Genomic DNA, 22,259 nt, shown 5'->3' with positions numbered 1-22,259 from the left:
CATGTGAAGTCACTCCTTGGGTGCGAGATATCACTTAGGGGGTTGGGGCGCCCATCACTCATCACTTACAATATGCAATCAAGTTCCGCCACATCATCGAGTTTTATTCCATTACTATTGGTGGATTTTAGTGGAAATGTCCATCACTCACCACACCCAACAATTTCCCTCACAACCCAATAATTTCCCTCAACTTCTTCACGCGTCAAATATACAACGTGTTTTCAAAACCACACGTTAAACTTGGCACCGGCGGCGGTGTTTCATTGCCTTCCACGCGTGGCCAAATGGCCACCACGGGGTGCCCCGTCCCCCCTTATGGATTGCAGTTGTTGCTACTCACATGTTGTCGATGTTCGGTGTCTCTTAGCTCCTTCTACTCAATCATTAGGAAGTTGCTATTGCTACTTGGTTAATGATTAGTAGTTACTAACCAATGTTATGATTATCAAAGTCACCCAGTAAATCCCACAAATAGCAAAGCCACTGGTAGAGTCTATGAAGATGAGATGTAGATTAACCTTACCTTTATCCCTAGAAATATAGAGACTGCTTTAAAAGAAACCCACAAAACCAAAACAAACAGACTAAAAGTATACAAATAGACAATTACCAAATAGCAAAAATGGTGAAAGAGTAATTTAGTAAAATAGAAACTTATCACTACTAGAAAAGGGGACAATTTACTACAGAAATTTCCTACACAATTTTTTTTGTCACAGGTTACAACACCTTTGTGACGAATTTCCTACAAAAAAATTCATGATTTTATTACAAATTTTCGATGCATCCATGACGAAAAACAAGAAAACCCTAATTAATTGACAGTTGCGTCACAAATCTGTCAGAAATAACCTACAAAAGGTTAATTATTATTCTTTACCGAATAAATATTTATATAAGCCAAATAAATAAGGGAAAATAATATCGTTTCCTACAAATTTGTGACAAAAAATAAGAAAACCGTAATTAATTGACAGTTGCGTCACAAATCTGTCAGAAATTATATCGTTTCCTACACATTTATATTTATTTTTTAATTAACTTAAACCATCCGTCAGAATTCCGTCACAACTTGTGACAAGTTTCCTACAAAAAATAAGAAAACCCTATTTACTTGACAGTTGCGTCACAAATCTGTCACAAATAATCTACAAAAGGATAATTATAATTGTTTACCGGATAAATATTAACATATGCAAAATAAATAAGGGAAAATGATAGCATTTTTTCTAAACAATTCTGACAAAATATTTATTTATTAATTAAAATAAACCATCCGTCGGGATTGCATCACAACTTGTGACACATTTCTGACAAATATCCTTGTATCAATACAATTTCCTACGCATTTATGACAAAATGCTTAAATCTATTGCAAATTGTCAAAAAGGCGTAGGAAACAATCCATGTATCAATACAATTTCCTACGGATTTATGACAAAATATAGATTCATAAACCATTCGTCGGGATTGCTTCACAACTTGTGACACATTTATGACAAATATCCTTGTATCAATACAATTTCCTACGCATTAATGACAAAATGCTTAAGTTTTTCTTGCACTTTCTACAGACTTTGCATGCATTTATGTCTATATGTCTATATATATAGTATATAGACATAAATGCATGCAAAGTCGGTAAAAAGTGCAAGTAAAACTTAAGCATCTAATAACAAAGCTAAGACATCGATGTATCATCCTCTAAAAATTCTTAACTTTAATTCTACGTCTTCATGGACTCGCATCCTAAACCAAGTTATAAGAGAGGTACAACTCTAGCAAGTCATGTTTAATCCACTTCTCAGAAATTCGAAATTCAAAAATGGATAAGTCACAACCTATAACACTGCTTCGGTTATTGTACCCCCTAAAACATTGGGATCCTTATATGGGAAACTTGAAATCTTGCATACTCCCTACAATTTTTCATTTACATTTAGATATCATCCCCGATTTCACAGTTGAGAAATAAAATTTTATATGCAAATCGGGTAATTGAATTGTCTATATATCCTAAAGTAGCAACAAACTACATCTAGCAAATATCACCAAACCATTAAAAAAAATAAACCACTTCATGTTGGTCCTAAACAAGTACGCTTTATATCCATCCCCATTTATGGTGAATACTTTTTCCCGACATAGAACGACCAAATGTGTACCTCCCGCAACCGTTGTACTTTTATTTGGTCGTTCCAACTCAAGAAAATATGTACTACCCTTATGCTCAAGTCAAGTTTATGTACAACATCTTAAACCAAAGCAAACCAAAACCATCTTTACCCAACAAATCCTAAAACAAAACAAATGCGAAACAAAAACAGACGAAACTTTCTGTTTTGTGCAGCCATTTTCAACTCCGGATCGATCTCTACTCATTTCTCCACGATTCTCGGCCCGTTGTATGGCGCTCCGACCACGGATAAGCCTGCGGGTTTATCTATCTCTTCGAGCCATGCGTAGTCTAGCTCTTTCGCCTTCTCGTCGTCACCAGGCAACTGTTTATTATCTCCAGCTGCCATACAATCGAAAAGTTTTAGTATTTTTACGATTATTATGGAAATAGAGAAGTGGGAAGTGATTAGTTAACGGGGGTTACGAGTGATGAACCTGAAAAGCTGGTGAAAGGATGAGTACGATAGTATTGGCAGTGCCTGCCTTCGGCATCACAGTATGGCGGGCCCAAAACATCAAGAACGGCACATGATGTTATTGCTGTAAAGCAATGCATGTTCCCACCATCTGTTGGGTAGAGAATTGAGGTGTTGCATGGGGCAGTGAAGTCAGAGTTGACTTTGAGCTTTGCCAAACGTACGCTAACGGTTTTTTCTTCAGCCGTTTCTTCACCTGAAGAACACGGGTTTCGTGAGTTTAAAGCCATGAATTTAAAGTGACCCGATTAGTTGTTTCGGGTCAACCCAACCTGTTTTGACCAAGTGGTCACCCTAGCCACATGTGATAGAATTTTCAATAAGATATGGAAAAAAAAATATATGCCACTAGTTAAGAACTCACACTCTGATGAATCGGATTTAGGAGCAGAGCTTGAAGCAATATTATCGACCCAATCATATGCTTTGATGTGCATGGTTCCAAACAGAAGCTTACTGAAAACCGTCATCTGAGGGTGGTTGTGGAGTGGCAGGACACCCGTTGGCGGCAATAGAAATATTCCAATCTGAAGAGACAATGCATATCATTACATGTTCACCATTATACAGTTATACTACCGATTTTAGTTTAACGCAATGTAGATCACCTATTGAAATTGTGTAGCCTAAAAGCATTACCATTACAAACCCCATCCCTATAATTTGAGGGACTCACTTCCCATTCACCATATTTAGGGACTCACTATTCGTTTACCAATAAGATGTTTCCTCATATTTTTGTAAATGGAAGAAATAGATAAACAATAATAACAAAATAAATATTATTTAATTAAGGTGATATTGGATTTAAATAACCCTAACTTTCACCATTTGACCGATAATACTCTCAACTTACAAATTGTACAATGCCACTCTCAACTTTCAACTTATTTTCCTCTGGCACTCCCAAACTAACTGAACCCAGTTAGTAGTTTTTTGCTGACGTGACATCTGACATGGCACTTTTCGCTGTCGTGGCATCTGTCATGGCAACTAGCATGGCTTTTTCGCTGACATGACATCAGATGTGCCACTTGTTTAGTGATGTGGCATTTGACGTCAGCTAACTGGGTTAGGGTTCAGTTAGTTTGGGAGTGCAGAGGGAAATAAGTTGAAAGTTGGGAGTGGCGTGGTACAATTCGTAAGTGGAGAGTGTTATCGGCCAAATGGTAAAAGCTGGGGTTATTTAAACCCAATATCTATTAATTAAATAAATAAAGATATATATGGGAAATATGTAGTTTTTTAAATAAACAAAACAAATTTTCGAGATAAAGATGATTTTGGGCTAAATTATAGGGATGTAGATATCATATAAATAAAAGAATAGATACTAAATATTGACAAATAAATAACATACCGAAAATTTGTCACATTCGGAAAGGTGTAGGTATGTGATTTTAGGAAATCCCTCTGTTTCTTTAACCTTGAAAAATGGCATATTAGGCCGGACACCAACATCATGTTCAGTCATTCCGTCTGCAAAAAGATAAATAAAAAATAAAAATCTAACCGCTATATTTTCTTATTAATGGTACCTTTTTATTCAATTAACACGTGTTAAGCACGTAATAAATACCATCTTATCCTACATTTACAACAAACATACACGACAAAGGTTTAAGCGGTGCGCCAACAAACACGTAACCACAAATTTAACCCACCACAAAAGTAAGAAAGTAGCACACGGAACGGAAACCCTTTCAAATTGATATATGTTCAAGACGGATAATTAGATCAAGTGATTTGAACTAATTTCAATAAAATTCGATAGATAACATTACAAGCAGCAGATTATTGGATTAAGATATGAAATGTGTTTACAATTACCAGATTAAACAAACAACAAAGCATCAAAGATTCTATATGTTTCATCATTTTCACATACCCCTTCCATAATTAGAATTAATTTCTATTATTTCTAAATTACAAACTAAATCTCACACATGCATAGATGTTCCATTTTCAAATTAAAAATTAAGCCATTTGACACTAGGTCAAAATTGGACTAATTTCAAAAGTCAACTAAACAGTCTACAAGACATGATAATATCAAATTGAACAAACTCATTGAAAATACAACAAAAGCACACCTACCCCTCAAATCACCTACAAAAAAAAAATACAAGCTTTTTTATTCAAAATCAATAACTTTAATTGCACCAACAAAATCCAATATATTATCAATCAAGAAATAGATGCAAAAACTGCCTAGATGCATTTGCATATGGAAATTAAATATTAAAATAAACCAAGATTCATAAGCATTCTAATCAAAAGATTACTTAAAAAATTCAAAATGAACCCATTTGACACCAGGTCAAAATTGGACTAATTTCAAAAGTCAACTAAACAATCTACAACACACCAAACTGCACAAGCACATTGAAACGATAGCAAAAGTAATTCTAACCCTCATTCAGATTCAAAAACAATAATATTAATCAAGATTTAAACTTTAAAAGACTCCAAACAAATCCATATGCAAAAACTTCAAAATTAACATTAAAAAACTAATAGAAAAAAAATATTAAAAATTAAAAAATAAAAAAACTTACTTAAAATGTCTTTCAGGCGTTCAATACCCTGAGCATCTGGAACAACACCTGGGCCACAATTAGCAAAAACATCTCTGCATGCATCATAAAGCTTCTGAACAGCTGCAACTTTATGTTTAGTTCTCCCCTTCTTCCTTTCACCTGCCATTTTATTAGTGGTACAAGTTTCTTTAGGTGAGCAACACAAATTGATGCAGCGCGTGAAACGGAAAAATGAAGATTACACGTTGATTCTACGAATACCCGTGTAGTTCTTCCCCAACCCCCAAATTATAACCCCAAAGGCCACGGAATTTGAAGTGAAAAACTGTTTTCTCAAAATTCAATTCTGATCTTCTCATTAGATTTAGCAACATATAAATAAAGACTGAAATTCGAAACGGGCCTAAAAAAGATAACGGGCCAAACACACGGCCTAAAACAAAAAGCCCAAAATAGTTCAAAAAAACATAAAAATGCAAATAAGTAATAGAAATAAGCGTTTTTTTTGGCCCGGACGATGACCCAAACCGCCGTAGGCGTTTGCAGCAAGATGAAGCTCGTTCTCGCGTTCGAATCGCCTGGTCGCACGTCCCAAACGGACCCCCGTAGCCCAAGTTAGAGCCATTTTAGTGAAGGCCCTTTTCTTACGCGGTCTTGGGCCTCCAAGTACAAAATAGCCCGTTCCTCCACGCTTGGGCCCACATCATTCCCCCCTGGATAGACATAATTCGCCCTCGAATTACCAACACTTTCATCATCAGAAGACTCTCCATAATAAGGCAACAGATGCTTCACATTAAACACATCAGCACAACGAATGTGACGAGTCAGTTTTAGACGATATGCATTTGGATTGATCTTCTCCACGATTTCAACTGGGCCAATCTTCTTCGCTGATAACTTGTTGTATTCCCCAACTGTAAACGATCTTTAGTCAAAACAGCCCAAACAAAGTCACCTTCCTCGAACTCAACATGCCTACGCTTCTGATCAGCAGCTTGCTTATACTTCAGATTAGCTCGGGTCAAATGATCATACACAGCATTATGAACTTCATGTAAACCCTCTAAAAAATCCTGAACTTTCTTTGGAACAGATCCAGAAACAGGAAGAGACATCAAATCAAGTGGTCCCCGAGGCTGAGATGAATAAACTATCTGGAATGGGCTATATCCAGTGCTCCGATTGACAGCATGGTTATGAGCAAACTCAGCTTGGCACAACTTTTGATCCCATGCCTTCACATGATCACCAACCAAACACCTCAACAAATTCCCAAGTGACTGATTAACAACTTCAGTTTGCCCATCAGTTTGTGGGTGATAAGCACTACTGAAGTTAAGTTGAGTATTCACCATCTTCCACAAGCTACGCCAAAAATGACTCAGGAATCGGGTATCCCGATCAGACACGATAGAAGAAGGTAGCCCATGCAAACGGTACACATCACGAAAGAAGAGTTGGGCTACATTAACAGCATCAGTCGTCTTCTTGCAGGGAATAAAATGGACCATCTTGGAAAACCGATCCACCACAACAAAGATGGAATCATTACCCCTCTGAGTACGAGGTAACCCCAACACGAAATCCATACTAATGTCAACCCATGGCTGTGAGGGAATGGGCAAAGGCATATAGAGACCCGCATTAGTAGCCGTGCCCTTGGAAACTTGACAAATACGACACCTCTTCACATAACGATCCACCTCTTTCCTCATAGTTGGCCAATAATAAGAATCTTGAACCAGCTGTAAAGTACGATCACGACCAACATGCCCTTCACCATGTAACTCTTTAATAATCTGTAAGTGAAGACTAGAATCGGGAATACATAGCTGATTCCCCTTGAACAGAAACCCATCATGCAAAAGAAAGTCTGTCCTTTGCCCAATTTCCACATCCTGCAAAATAACCGAGAAATAAGGGTCAATGGCTAACTGCTCACGAATGACCTCCAAACCTGGCACATCAACCCTCATAGATACAAGCAGATTACTCCTCCTGCTTAAGGCATCAGCAACCCTATTTGAAACACCAGTCTTGTGCTTGACCACGAAAGTAAACTTCTCAAGAAAGGCCAACCATCGCCCATGTTTATGAGATACCTTGTCTTGAGTACGAATGTGCCTTAGGGAATCATGATCAGTGAATAAGACAAACTCCTTGTGAAACAAGTAATGGCGCCAATGCTTTACAGCTTGGACCACTGCATAAAACTCTAGGTCATAAGTACTGTACCTCAACTTAGGCCCAGTTAACTTCTCACTAAAATAAGCAACAGGTCGACCACCCTGACTAAGAACCCCACCAATTCCAACCTTTGAGGCATCAGTATGAAGTTCAAAAACTTGAGAAAAATTAGGCAATACCAGAATTGGTGCTATAGTGAGCTTCTCTTTCACAACTTGAAAAGCCAACTCTGCCTCATCTGTCCATACAAACGTCTTCCCCTTCATACAATCTGTCACTGGGCCATAATAGAACTGAAGTGTGGGATAAACCGTCTGTAAAAAGAAGCAAGCCCATGAAAACTACGAACTTCAGTAATTGTAGTAGGAGTTGGCCAATTGTGAACAGCCGCCACTTTAGATTCATCAACCTGTATCCCATCACCAGAAATAACATACCCCAAGAATAACACTTTAGGGGCCATGAACACACACTTCTTGGTGGCTGCATAAAAACGGTCCCTTCGAAGTAAGGCCAAAACCTGCCTCACATGCACAACATGGTCGCTGAAAGAAGCACTATAAATGAGTATGTCATCAAAATACACAACCACGAACTTCCCAATAAAAGGCCTAAGCAACTGATTCATCACACGCATAAAAGTACTAGGTGCGTTTGATAAACCAAATGGCATCACCAACCACTCATACAATCCTTCACGGGTCTTGAAGGCAGTCTTCCACTCGTCACCCGGTCTAAGACGAATCTGGTAATAACCACTCTTCAAATCTAACTTCGTAAAAATACTAGCACCACTAATTTGATCAAGCAAATCATCAAGTCGAGGAATAGGAAACCTGTACCTCACAGTGATCTTGTTGATTGCTCGACTGTCAACACACATACGCCAAGTACCATCTTTCTTTGGAGTCAGTAAAGCCGGAACAGCACAAGGGCTCATACTTTCACGAACGTGGCCCTTAGAAATTAACTCCTCAACCTGTCTTCGCAACTCCTCATGCTCAGCAGGGCTCATCCTGTAATGTGGTCTGTTGGGTAACTGTGACCCAGGCTCCAAATCAATATGATGTTGGATGTCACGCAAAGGTGGTAATCCATCAGGCAACTCAACAGGAAAAACATCAGAAAATTCCTCAAGCAAAGGAACCATAGCATTAGGAATTTCGACTTCCTCGGGCACTGCCTTCCCTATCAAAACAAAAACACTGTCCGTATCCTCCAACTCATCTTGAAACTGACTAATGGTCAACAAAGTACCCGACTGTTTTGCGGCTAACTGCTTAGGCTTGCTAAGAACAAGAGTGATCTTCACACCACCAAACAGAAAACTATAAGTATTGGACCGCCCGTTATGTTCTATATTACGCTCGTACTCCCAAGGTCTGCCCAACAATAAGTGACACGCGTCCATAGGGACCACATCACACACGACATATCCTTGTACGTGGACCCAATGGAAATTGAAACAAGTGCCCTTTTAGATACCGTCACTTCACCTCCCTTTTTCAGCCATTGAAGCTTGTACGGTTTCGGGTGACTCTCTGTCTTCAAGGCCAACTTTTAAACTGCCTCTTCAGAAATCAGATTGTCACAACTCCCCGAATCAATGACAAACGTGCAAACCTTCCCCAAAATGGTACATGTTGAGTGGAACATGTTGTGTTTCAGCCAGTCATCCCCATCTGCCTTTGGTGCATAGCAAGAACGCCTAACCACCAAGTTCACCTCAACATCCCCGGTCACAACCTCCTCTTCATATTCAGTTTCTTCATCGTACACTGGGTTATTCTCATACTCTTCATACTGATCATCCTCCGACTCAACAAATAAGTGTCTTTTACCAGCCTTTTTGCACTCAGCTTGACGATGGCCTGTTTCACCACAACTGAAACATCTCGGACCACTACTGCTAGCCCCCTTAGAAGTAGGCCCGGTATTACTACCCCCCGGCTTCCCTTGACTAGGCCCGCCACATGGTGCCCCACTGCCTGACCCAACGTTTCCCCCAGCAGGGGTAAATGAACCGCCCACCCAACGGTTTTACTTCTCAAAGGCCAACGCCCGTTGGTGTGCCTCAGGAATGGTTAACGGATCAAAAAGATTCACGGCCTCCATGATCTGAACCCTTAGACCCCCAATATACCGAGAAACAAGTTGCTCCTCTGGTTCTTGAATATCATTCCTCGCAATCAACTGGTAAAACTCTGTGGTATAATCATCAACCGATTTAGCCCCCTGTTTCAAATTCTGCAGACGCTGGTACATCAACCTTTGAAAATTATGAGGCAAAAAATTGGACCGCAAGCACTTTTTCATCTTGTCCCACGTCACAATCCTTGACTTCCCGAGTCTATCCCGTGTTAATTTCAATTGTTGCCACCACGCAGAGGCCCTACCACGTAACCTGTTAGCGATCAAGGCCACCCGCTTATTTTCAGGCACCTCCTTGTACTCGAACACCTCCTCTACGGTAGCCAACCAATCGATGAACCTCTCCGGATTCAAACTAGACCCATCAAATTCCGGAATATCAACTCTTATTCCAGAATCCCAACGCATGTTACCCCCTCCACGTTCACCCCTTGGTCGCCCTTCCTGTTCGTCTTCGGAAGCCGAACCGTCACCAAATGGGTTACTAAAATCAGAACCATACCCGTCATTGGGTCCCTGCCTCCTACGATTGATCAAATCGGCCATCCGATCAGTCAACTGATTGACCACTTGATCCAACCGTTCATCCACCTTTGCCATAAGTCGCTGCTCCAACTCTCGTTCATACACTTCATCAAGAGGCCTGTTGTTGTTTCTCCTCGGAGGCATTTTGAGCCAGGAATTCGGCTCTGATACCAACTGATGCAGCGCGTGAAACAGAAAAATGAAGATTCTATCATTGATCTCCAATGGCCATAGTTGGTAGGTTTTAGGTTAAAAGCGAATTTGTGAGAGTTGTGAATAGTTTTCTCCTGGTTTGTTAGGGTTGTAATGGCTGCCATAGTGATTGGAAGGGTTTATTTTCGGTAAAGGTGGTGGCGGCTGCAGTAGGCAGCGCTGCTGCTGTTAGGGTTTCTGGCTGGGTAGAAGGTTTGGCAGCCGTGAATTATGGAGGAGCTGATTTGGCTCTGATACCAAATCAAACTTGTATTGTATTGTGTTATTTTACTGAGTACATTAGGAGGTCCTTATATAGGACAATACAAGACATATAAAAGGAAACATAAATCAATTACAATAAATATGAAATCCCTAAAATCTCGCATCTAATATTGACTAACAAGCAGGAAATGGAGTACTTAAATGAAAAATAAAAGATTTACTAATCCTAAATTCAGCACCTAAATACAGTCCTTTGACTCTTCTCTTTGGCTTTGACTCCAATAAAATGACCGAATTGCCTTTCTCGTTAACAGAAATAATGGATGAAGTTAACCCAGTGAACTAAAATGGCAACGATCAAACCTTTTTGGACCCACATGCGAAAAATGAAACCTTCGGACTAAACTGGCAAAATGGCCCAAACCACAGGGAGTAAAATGACATTTAACTCTAAACAATTAAAAATCTAACAATAAACTATTATAATTTTCAAAATCTAATTAACTTTTTATTGTTTCTAGATAAGATTTAAGAAGTGTAATACACATTGCGAGTGTAATGTACTATCTGGCAACAAATAGACCATTTACACAAAAATACTCTTAACCGCATCTCCTTTCTACCCCAGGTCCCCAACCATAAACTTTCAGCTAAGTTCTAAGCCTCCCTCCTTGTAACTCCATTCCATGCCTAGCAAAGTTCCTTAGACACCTTCCTCTCTCTTCTACCCCATTTCTCCTCCAACTCAATAACTAAAGATCAACAGTTAAAACAAAAAAAAATAATAAACAAAAAAAACCTTTGGGCTAAAAGGTATGTGCCTTGCATATGTCAAAGGCAACTAGGCGCTGGCTGTACTTTTGAGTTTTGACTACAGGGGTCACAAGACATTGGTATTTGTAGTGTAATAGAAATCGGTTTCATTTTTTCTGCTAGTATCTTTTAGCTATAACAATTGAAAATTAAGATATAGAATGATGGGTCAAGTTATTCTACAAAGGCTTCTAATTGTAAGAAGTGTAAGAAGGATTTATAGAGTGACAAGTGTCCAATAACCTAAAACTAAACCCATTACATCACCACCAAAAACCTAACCCCCCCCCCCACCCCTCAAAAACCTAAAAAAAACTAAACACCCACCCCCACCCAAAAACCTAAACCCCCACCCTCCACCCCTCGGCAAAAAAAAAAGTTTTTTTTTAGGGTGGGTGATGTGTGTGTGTGTGTGGGGGGGGGGGGGTTAGGTTTTTGGTGGTGGTGGATGTTTAAGGTTTTTTTTTTTTTGTAGTAGGGTTTTTTTGTGTAGTGGGTTTTTTTAGGTTATTGGACACTTGTCACTCTATAAATTCTTCTTACAGTTCTTACAATTAGGATCCTTTGTATTTGATCCTAATCCATAAAATGATATTTCCTAGGATATTTATGTGGGGTTTTGAGTTCATAACTTTGATTTATGTTTAGACCGTAGTGTTGCTCTTAAGAATACATTTTCTATTTAGTTGTACAAGTTTCTTTAGGTGAGCAACACAAATTATCAACAATAATTTTAGGAATAAGATCAGTTTTGGGTTCGTATTGTTGTATGAAGAATTTAATTCTACAAGCATCAGCATTGATGAATATAAGCATTGATGAATATAACTGATACGTACCCATGGATCTGGTCATCGGGTCAACCCATCTTACTCATTGGGCGGTTCCAGATATGCCTTAGTCAATGTAGGAGCTAATTCTGGGACGGTTTTTATTTCTTTGTTTTTATGGTGCCAATGTTTATTATACAAAATTAGGGTTCTTACCTTAGTAATTGGAGACCTAATACTTCTCAAATTGGATTACTTGCTATTTAATCGAATATTTGGTTGAGTACTAATTCCAGATCCTATCAATAACCTTTGGAAATGTGTAATTGAGATGTAATATAACCATTGAGTTATTGAGAAATTTTACCGTGTGATAGAATATCATGGAAATGTTGTAGAGAGTTTGTAGCCTCAGATAACTGCTCAATCAAAGCTCTTCTTTTTTTAAGTTGCACAAAGATATTTTTCCAAGGGGATTTATCACAATCCAATGCTTTCCACCATTCATCCTCTCCTTCGATCTTCTTTATGCGTGGTAACTCCATGTTAGAAAGATCCCGGAAACGAGGGCAACTATAGATCAACATAGTCCTTAGATTCTCCAACATAATTCGACCAACAAAAATGTTGACCAACACGGGTAGGTCTAAGAGAAAAATCTTCTCCAAGGTTGGAAGAACCAGACCAAGTTTAATGTTGTGGGATTTATTACTAATGAGGCTCGTAACTTTAGGGCAATCTTCAACTGTAAGCTCTGCCAAGCATGAAAGATTTTGAGCTATTGTTAGGGTGAAAATCGAAGTCAACTTTGGACATGTATGCAATGATAAGATTCTTAGTTTGGAAAGACTATCTTTGCCGATCGGTCCCTTCCAAATACTTTGTAACTTGTTCATGTAATGAATACTCAAATATTGTAGCAATTCAAATCCAACTTTTTCACCATTCTTTATTCTAGTTTCTACATCTTCAGACAAGCCATCTACTTCAACAACAGTTTCCATCTCGTTGCATTCTGCAAGTAAGCAATACTTCAGCTTTGTAACATTAAAAGTCGAGAGCTTTCTGATTGTCCAATGGCGAGACAAGAACAAGGCTTCAGCACTAGCCATTATCTTTGAGATGGCATCCATGCTTCCTTCAGCATTTATCCATTTTAGGCAGTTCTTAAATTCCTCAAACTTCTCTTCAAGTCCATGTGGTAGGCAAGATGTAAGTTGTGCATGTTGACCAATGGTTAACATCAAATTGGATAAATTTGCATACATTGGAACACGATTTCTTTCAAGAAGTAAAAACTGTTGTAGTACTTCAGTCGTTGGCAAGTACCATCTCAGAGTTTCAAGATTCTCTAGATCACACAATTCACTTTGAATATATTTTACTTCTTCCTCCCACCACTCAGGTTCTGGACCTACACTGATTATAACGCACAACTCCTTCAATTTTTTGAGTTCTGATATCATCTTTCTAGGGATTACGGTCTCATTGACACTACTTTTAACGTAGTCTTTTGCATATTCAGACAAAGAGACGCGCAGAATTTCTAAATTTTTCAGCTTTCCCATTTCCTTTGGTAAAAACATGAGTTGGGTACCTTGAATATCAAACAACTTGAGATTCAAAAGCATTCCAATTTGAGTTGGTAATTCAATCAAAGCAGAACAGTCTCTCAAGATAAATTCCTGAAGCAAGCTTAAGCTAGAAATGGATGTCGGCAAAGACACTATGTTTGTATTAGAGATATCTAACACCTGAAGCACAGGCATGTGTTCGAAGAAGGTGGGAGGGATGACTGTCAAATGAGGAACCTGCAAGAACAACTTCACAAGGAATGGGCAAATCGGAATATCTGGCATCTGAGATAGGTCATAATCTTTTAAGCGAATCTCATCCTCACTCCAGTCCACGCCCCGCACCGTCCCTGCACATAAGCAAACAGGAACAGATTTAGACATGACGGATACAAGAGCAACCCCAAGACTGCATTTAATTGATCATCAATTACTTATTTAGCATGTAATGTGGGAGTTACACCACATGGTACACAAGTTACATAATAAACCTACAAATAAAATAACAATGAATCCCAAGGTCCATGATCGAAATCAAAATGGGACTGAAGCATAAGATAATACAACCACTTCTGGTTTCTCATCCATGTAGTCATCAGCAGTTTAGCAAAGTTTTTGGCTCATCTCAACTCATGCTTACTGCTTACCAAATGAATGTTTCAAGACATCTATCTAAACCACCGTATTAACTAAAGAAAATGTATTTGTCCCCAACGTGACATCCTGGTGGTAAGTGGTGTACTCCATAATCAAAAGAAAAATCTAGGAATTACTATTAAAAAAAGTCACTTTTACAATTGATCTGATTAAAAAGCAGATGAGCTTCATTCCCAAAAAAAATAAATAAATAAACAGAAACATACTGCATATAATAAAAGTGTTGATGGAAGAGTTTAAATGGACCTGATCCCAATAGCTCTTCTTCTAAACTTCTCAATATCTGATCAATTTCCAAATTAGGCGAACCGCCAAAATCCGAATTAGTCGAACCGCCAAAATCCGAATTAGGCGAACCGCCAATTTCCTCAATTCCTTGTGTATAACTCCAAGAACCTGTCCTGTTGAACTCAGTAATGTCGTAAGGTTCCCGAAATTGACTATAAGCAGCAGACTGGGTTAACTGAGAACCGTAGGAGCTTGAGCCCTGAATAAGAGTAGAAGACCCTGTAGATGGATCATAATCTTTTAAGCGAATCTCATCCACACTCCAGTTCACGCCCCCCGCCATCCCTGCACATAAGCAAACAGGAACAGATTTAGACTTGACAGATACAAGAGCAACCCCAAGACTGCATTTAATTGAACATCAATTACTTATTTAGCATGTAATGTGGGAGTTACACCACATGGTACACAAGTTACATAAACCTACAAATAAAATAGCAATGAATCCCAAGGTCAATGATCGAAATCAAAATGGGACTGAAGCATAAGATAATTTAACTACTTCTGGTTTCTCATCCATGTAGTCATTAGCAGTTTAGCAAAGTTTTTGGCTCAACTATCTTAACTCAAGCTTACCACTTCTGGTTTCAAGACATCTATCTAAACCACCGTATTAACTAAAGAATATGTATGTGTCCCCAAAGTGACATCCTGGTGGTAAGTGGTGTACTCGACAACCAAAAGAAAAATCTAGGAATTGCTATTCAAAAAAAAATCTGAAAAAAAAATCACTTTTTACAATTGATCTGCTTAAAATAGCAGATGAGCTTCATTCCAAAAAATTAAATAAATAAACAGAAACATACTGCATACAATAAAAGTGTTGATGGAAAAGTTTCAATGGACCTGATGCAAATATACACAAGTGCTTGACCATTTAGTAAATATCTCTCTGAATTATTTGTTCATATTTTATGGTTTCTTTGATGAACAGAGATTTATCAGGTTAGGTCGTAAGTCTTTCCTCTATGCCTAAATTAGGGCTCAAATATCAGAGGACATGGTAAAACAGAAAATACAAATTCACAAACTAGTTATAGTACCTCTATAGTGCAGATTAAATGGTTCAAGGAGCAATCGACGAGCTTAGACCCTAGACGCTACTGGTTTTGCTTCTCATAAACGTCAGCTTCTGTGGTTCTCCATTAATACAGTTAAAAGAGCCGACATAACCCCCGAATATTAAGCTTCATAACAAAAAACAGAATCCAAAACTACCTTCTTGTACGATTTGTTCTTGCTAAGCAACGAATTCGAAAAGATTCGAGTTGACTTCGTAGGTTCGCAGCTCGCACATCTCGTTTTAAGAAGAAACTAGGTTATGAGTTTTATCCCTAGTTAAATGCATTCACATCCACTCCATTATTTTAACCCTATAATTTAACAAAAAAATCACTACTTTTTAAAATTTACCTCCTATTTTAAAAAACCCTCCACATCATATCCTTTAGAGTTAATTACTGTTTTCGTCCCTGAGATTTGTCAAAAATAACGGTTTCAGTCCATTAGTTCAAAAATTGCCATTTCAGTCCATTAGTTTCATTTTCGTAACCATTTCAGTCCACTAATTTAACTCCATCCATTTATTTTGTTAACTTTGAGTTAACTAACTAATTCAGGGACGGTTTGCGTCAGTTTTAGAAACACAGGGACTTAAGTGTAAACTCTAAAACATTAAAACAAAAAAATAGTAAATTCCAAAAAATCAAAAAAATTCTAAAAAACCAAACAAATTCCAAAAAATTCTAAAAAATCATAAAAATTCTAAAAAATTCTAAAAAATCCAAAAAATCCGTTTCGGCGCGAACTGTTTCGACCCGAACCGTTTCGAGCTGAATCGTTTCGAAACGGTTCGGGTCGAAACAGTTCGCGCCGAAACGGATTTTTTGGATTTTTTAGAATTTTTATGATTTTTTAGAATTTTTATTATTTTTTAGAATTTTTTGGAATTTGTTTGATTTTTTGGATTTTTTTTGATTTTTTGGAATTTACTATTTTTTTGTTTTAATGTTTTAGAGTTTACACTTAAGTCCCTGTGTTTCTAAAACTGACGCAAACCGTCCCTGAATTAGTTAGTTAACTCAAAGTTAACAAAATAAATGGATGGAGTTAAGTTAGTGGACTGAAATGGTTACGAAAATGAAACTAATGGACTGAAATCGCAATTTTTAAACTAATGGACTGAAACCGTTATTTTTGACAAACCTCAGGGACGAAAACAGTAATTAACTCTATCCTTTATATTTATTTTTATATTCTTTTTTATTAATTGTTTCTCTTTCTTTCATTTATAATTTTAACTACCCACTATTTTAACTCATCCGAAATCTCCGCAGATTAACATCCGAAATCTCCGTAAAAAATCTTCTCCATTGTTTTGGCTGAACAACATATTTTTTTCTCCTTCTTGACCAAGGTGATTGTAGATGACCCCTACATCACAATAACCATTAAAAAAATTAATAAATTTGTCACATTCCATACAGAATACAACAAATCTGCTACACCAGCAGAGAAAACAAGAGATTGAAGATCGAGATCTTGAAAAGAATGAAAAATGAATGAAGAACTGACCTATTTGTAGAAATTGGCGAGGATCATGATGATAACGAAGAAGCAACGACTAATAAAACCGATCCCAAATGAATCCACGAGGACGGTGTTGGAGAAGACGAATTTGGTGAAGACGAAGTGTGACTCCGCCGCAGTACTCTCAGGAAACAGTTGGCACAAATATAAGAAAGAATCAACAGCAGAGACAAGTTCTGATCAACAAAACAAAACCACTGACTTGGTTAACCTTAGATAGGTTAAACTGAGTAACCTTAGATATGAAGTAAAACTGGTCGAGTTGGTTTGACCCGATATATGTTTTCCTGATATTAAGAACCTTTTAAAAAACTAATTTGTCAAATACAATTAAATATGTTATATTTATTACTAATAATCTAACTACTTTTAATAAAATGATACGGATATGGATATGTAACTGGAGAAATTTTTACCTCTGCAGACCCCGTAGCACCAAAGACGTCGAACTGGATTTTCAGTCAGCAACCTGAAATAAAGCAAAACGTTAATATTTTAATATCATGCGAATGTTCAAGTTGTACGAAGCTCTCACTTTTATCTAGATTAAGTTCTTCAAAACCTTCAATACTTCAAGTTGTTTATACTAGACTTAAAAAGTACACTTACTTGCAAATCAATACTAGTACCTATAGATAAAAAAGAACAAAAAAAGCAATATTGAAACAAGAATTTGTTTAACATCCATAGTTATTAAAGGCGTTAAACGCACTCAAGGCGCATAGATCTCGCCTCGGGCCTAGGCGCAAAGCGCAAAATGAAATAAAATTAAAATATGAATGTGTGTGTGTGATGTTTTATTAAAATATGAATATCCAATTTAAAAACTAATGGTAGGTAGACGGGCAACAAGCTGCGCCGCTACCCCTTTCTGAATAGCAAACCCTACCCTGCTAAACACAAAATTCTGCCCCTTAACATGTGCGGTGTTACTGTTTACCACCTGTTGAACCCACTTTAGGAACCGCACCGCGTCAAGGGCGAGAGCGCCGAATGTATCGAAAGCGAACGGGACGAACACGTGCTGATTCTCGATGCAAGCTTTTTCGTGTTTAGCTACTTTGCCCGCCTCTGCCTTGGTTATCGCCTGTCCCGCCACAAACCCATGGTCCCTTAGCCCAACGAGGGGGGACACACCTGTCAAATCAACACACGCGTGTTTCCCTCATTCCCATCCAAAAACAAGAATGTCAGCGGGCCGTAGCGTAGATCTCCCTTCTAATGGATCAGTCAAGAAGTTCACCGGAGCTTCCTTTTTTGCCGAGATCCCTGCTCGCTTAAGGACATCATACAGCATATCTCGAACTAAATCATGTCGATACTTAAAGCCCGGTCATCTTTGCAATGTACTGCATGCTCCCCAAAAGAATCCAAGCAACACTTCCGACATACAGGACACGGGTCATCATCCGGGAAAAGGGGTATCATTAAACGGTACTTGAGGATAGCCCGGTATTCCACAGCCGACATACATTGCCCTAAACCTTCGATGGGAACAACAGACAGGAAATCCTGAGCATGGGGGGCTCGCAAGCACTCAAACACGGCTCGCTGGCGAGGGGAAAAGGCAAACTTCTCTTCAACTGTCTTGACGATTTCGCCATATAAGGCATTCGCCAGAATTTTCTGAGCTTTAATGGGGGCGGTGTCTTTAATGTAGAAACCGCCAAGATCAAGATCGGGAAGAGAACTATGCAGATTGTCCAACGCACCCTGTAATCAGAGTCCAACAGCTCTCCCCCACATTCGCGAAGGATGTGGTCTTGAAGAACCCAAGATTGGGCCCTTGAAGCCACAAATGCGTAGGAAGAGGCATCCTTCGCTGAGCAAATCCCAAGCCCCCCAAAACGTGTCGGGAGGGAAGCTAACCTCCATTGTAGGTCCCCGAAAAAGGCACCCCCACAAACAACAATGTCCTCGATCGTATTCTGAAGCCCCTTGTCAAAAACAGAGACGGCTTCCCCGACATAAGAAGGCTGACACGTTCTAAGCCCAAACAGCAGTTTAGCAACCCCCATACACGAACGAAGCAGAAGAAGTTCGCTCTGAGGGTCCTTAAGGCGTTTGAGGCATCCCATCAGCTCAACCGCACATTTGGCTCTTTTGAGGGCCAACCCACTAATAAACTGCCCATCTCTACTGACAGCACCACCCAAGAGTTTCACACCATGCACCGGCCTACCAATCTCCCGCGGAAATAAACCCTCCTGAATCTTCACCCCGTCGCATGTAGGCCAAAAAACTTCAGTTTTTTTAATGTTGAGAAGGAGGCCCAAGGAGGGGCCCTCCACTCTAATGATGTCTAAAGCCTTGGCAACCTGAGTAGCATCTCCAATAATGGTCCCATCATCCAGGTACCAGGCGTGAAAAAGAAGCTTACAACGATCTCTGATTCGGAGAACAAGAGGGTGTAAAACAAGGGCAAAAAGAAGAGGCCCTAAAGGATCCCCTTGTTGAACCCCCGTGGAAGACCAAATATAATCATTTCCCACATAAAGCCTAGCTGGTTGCCCGTATAAAAAATCAACCCAAGCAGAGATGGATGGACACATTTTCCTTACCTCATTTAAAAGAGCTGTTCTATCCACAAGGTTAAAGGCATTCGAGAAATCGACGGTAAGCATAGCCAACGACCCGTCCCGGTGGTACGTATTTAAGAGCCTGTTCGCACTATGAAGAACCGCCTCAGCCCCGTTTGGAACCCCGACCCCAAACTGAAAGTCACCAAGATATTTGCCCATATCCTTCCCCACCCCCTTCATCGCTACCTTGGAGACCACTCTCCTCCAGATCGAACCCACTGCAATAGGTATGATCCCATTATCGGGCTTGAGAAGGGACGTAAGAGGAGCAGATGCAACAAACTCCGCCAAACTCCTCGGACACCCTCCACGCAAGAAAAGGTTAACCACAGCTGAAATCGCTCTGAGTAGGCTAACCGCAATCACGGACCCTTCACCACAAAGGGCGTCTAAAAGGTGTTGAGCCCTCAAACCATCTCTCCCACATGACGTCCCTTTCGGGAATGATTTGATACACCTAAGCACACTGTCGGTCTCCGCTACAAGGTGAGGTTCTGACGGAAGGAAAGCGGGCATGGTCGGAGGGGGCATGCACGGGTGTTTATCCACAAGAGACTTCATAGTTTTCTTATCATGTGGCGCCACCCCAGAAGAACAAAGGACCTTAACTGCAGCGGTAAAATGACCATCGGCAACCTTGCATAAACACTGCTTGACATTAGAACTCCCATCCTCGCTTTTTTTTTCAGACATTTTCTTAAAACCCTCCGGACCCTCCTTCACAGGTTGAGCAAACAAAGACTGAATGAGAATGCCAAACCCCTCACGGTCACCCCATTGGGACAACGCCCGCTGTATACTGAGACATTGACCATTTTTCCTGTTGCCCGACCTCTTATCCTGGCGGCTAACCGGCGTAAATACACGCAAGGTACACCGAGGTAATAGCAGAAGTCGAATCCATGCATCAACCGAATCAGGCATAGCCACCACTTTATCCAAAGCTGTGGTTAAGGCTTGGGCAAACGCCAAGCGGCAACTAAAGGGGATGCTCTTAACAGTTTTAATGGGAAGAGAGAAAACTCGGTCAAGTAGAGCGACATCAACACATACCTCTCCAGATTGGGGAACCTCCGATACGGTACACGGTCTAGGGACACCCACAATAAAACCCATTTCACCCACTTCCGTTGGCACAAACCGAACAACCCGATCTTCATGGTGACACCCCCTCCGGAAAGAATGAAGGCACATGCACTCCCAACATAACCATTGTTCAGACAACCTAAGGGCTTCACAAACAGATGTAAAAAGATTAGGGTCTTCAGCAATGGCACGCCTCAAATTATCTTTCCTATCATCCGAACCAAAATGGTGACACTTAATATGAGTCATAAGCCTTGGGATCCCCTTAGACCCAACAACCCCATCGGGGCAACAATGGAACCCCTTGAAGGGGCAAGGCCAAAAACCATTCGACATGGCCCAAAAGAAAAAGCGAAATGAGAACAACTTCAACAAGACACTTAAAATATATTATGTATTAGAAAAAGTAAAACTATCTTCAAACAAAATAAACAAAATCTTTTATATAACACCTTATATCATCTATTTAATACCAAAAGTTCTAAAATATTAGTGTAGAAAAATAGATTTCCTTGGATGAAAGTAGAAATCTGGCTAAAATCTTGTCGGAATTTAGAGAATTTGACCGGAAACTCTCCGAAATCTAGGAATCGCGCCGGAATGTGCGCCTGAACCATCACCTAGAGAATTAAAGCGCAATTTCTTCTACTTAAAGCGCAACTGCCTCGCCTCGCTTGAAAATGGGCCTACGCGCAAGAGGCGATGGCTTTTAACAACTATGTTAACATCTACTGAGATACATAATGAGGGGCTACAGATACATAACATCTACTGTTATATTGATTCTATGTCATGAAGCGTCATATATGAAGTTTCCAAAGGAACTTCAATATGTTTTGCGCATGAGTTATGATCATGACAAACATATATATTCTACTAAATGATAAATTAATACATGGTTGGATGATAATAACAATTGACATAATTGAGGATGAAAAAATGCTACAGATATTTCTATTTCGCTACGGTAACTAAAGCGCTTTGATGTTAATAAACCTCTGCCCACATGAACATAATATGTCTGCAGTCTGCACGCATGTAACTACAGCAGGAGCTAGCCTTGCATAGATCGAAAAGATAGGTAGTTTGTAACTTTATATCCACAAAGGTTCACTTCTTGCTTTCTATTAGATCCCAAAATATAGATTTGATTAGAACATACATCCACCTCTGTTCACTAGCCTTTATGTTCTCTAATTATAACCTAATTTTACTTATAACTAAATTCTAGGTTATCTTCCATGACTGTTATACTTTTACACATATATATCCTACTGATGCACTCTCACAACCCAAAAATCATCATCAATACAACAAAAATAACACTTACAAATAAAAACATCAAATAAATTACTGATTGATGTAATTAGGGATGACGAAGGGGTATGACGCACGCACCGTATCTAGCCCACAACTTAGG

At 39.2% G+C, this 22,259-nt stretch overlaps 2 protein-coding genes across 2 annotated transcripts; both read right to left on the bottom strand.

The window, feature by feature from the left end:
• Positions 1-2,042: 2,042 nt before the first annotated feature.
• LOC118489693 lies at positions 2,043-15,898 on the bottom strand. Its single transcript, XM_035987221.1, has 8 exons — positions 15,626-15,898; positions 14,541-14,867; positions 12,431-13,987; positions 5,216-5,356; positions 4,018-4,136; positions 3,022-3,184; positions 2,617-2,853; positions 2,043-2,521 (listed from the first exon to the last, which is right to left on the bottom strand). Exons 2-8 carry the CDS (start codon positions 14,863-14,865, stop codon positions 2,382-2,384), a joined length of 2,682 nt encoding a protein of 893 aa, XP_035843114.1. The 5' UTR covers positions 14,866-14,867; positions 15,626-15,898; the 3' UTR covers positions 2,043-2,381.
• Positions 9,403-10,831, bottom strand: LOC110904027. Its single transcript, XM_022149836.2, has one exon. It carries the CDS (start codon positions 10,205-10,207, stop codon positions 9,428-9,430), a length of 780 nt encoding a protein of 259 aa, XP_022005528.1. The 5' UTR covers positions 10,208-10,831; the 3' UTR covers positions 9,403-9,427.
• Positions 15,899-22,259: the final 6,361 nt, after the last annotated feature.

This window comes from Helianthus annuus, unplaced genomic scaffold (assembly GCF_002127325.2).
Source record: "Helianthus annuus cultivar XRQ/B unplaced genomic scaffold, HanXRQr2.0-SUNRISE HanXRQChr00c002, whole genome shotgun sequence".
In the NCBI taxonomy this organism is placed as follows: domain Eukaryota; kingdom Viridiplantae; phylum Streptophyta; class Magnoliopsida; order Asterales; family Asteraceae; genus Helianthus; species Helianthus annuus.
The sequence above is the reverse complement of the archived record's forward strand: the minus strand, read 5'-3'. Positions and strand labels throughout refer to the sequence as shown.

Coding starts and splice junctions, on each gene's coding strand:
- LOC110904027 (XM_022149836.2), bottom strand. CDS start 10,207: ATGCCTCCGAGGAGAAACAACAACAGGCCTCTTGATGAAGTGTATGAA.
- LOC118489693 (XM_035987221.1), bottom strand. CDS start 14,865: ATGGCGGGGGGCGTGAACTGGAGTGTGGATGAGATTCGCTTAAAAGAT. Junction 4,137..5,215: donor ACGCCTGAAAGACATTTTAA/GTAAGTTTTTTT, acceptor ATCTTTTTGCAG/ACGGAATGACTGAACATGAT. Junction 3,185..4,017: donor CCGAATGTGACAAATTTTCG/GTATGTTATTTA, acceptor TTGTCTCTTCAG/ATTGGAATATTTCTATTGCC.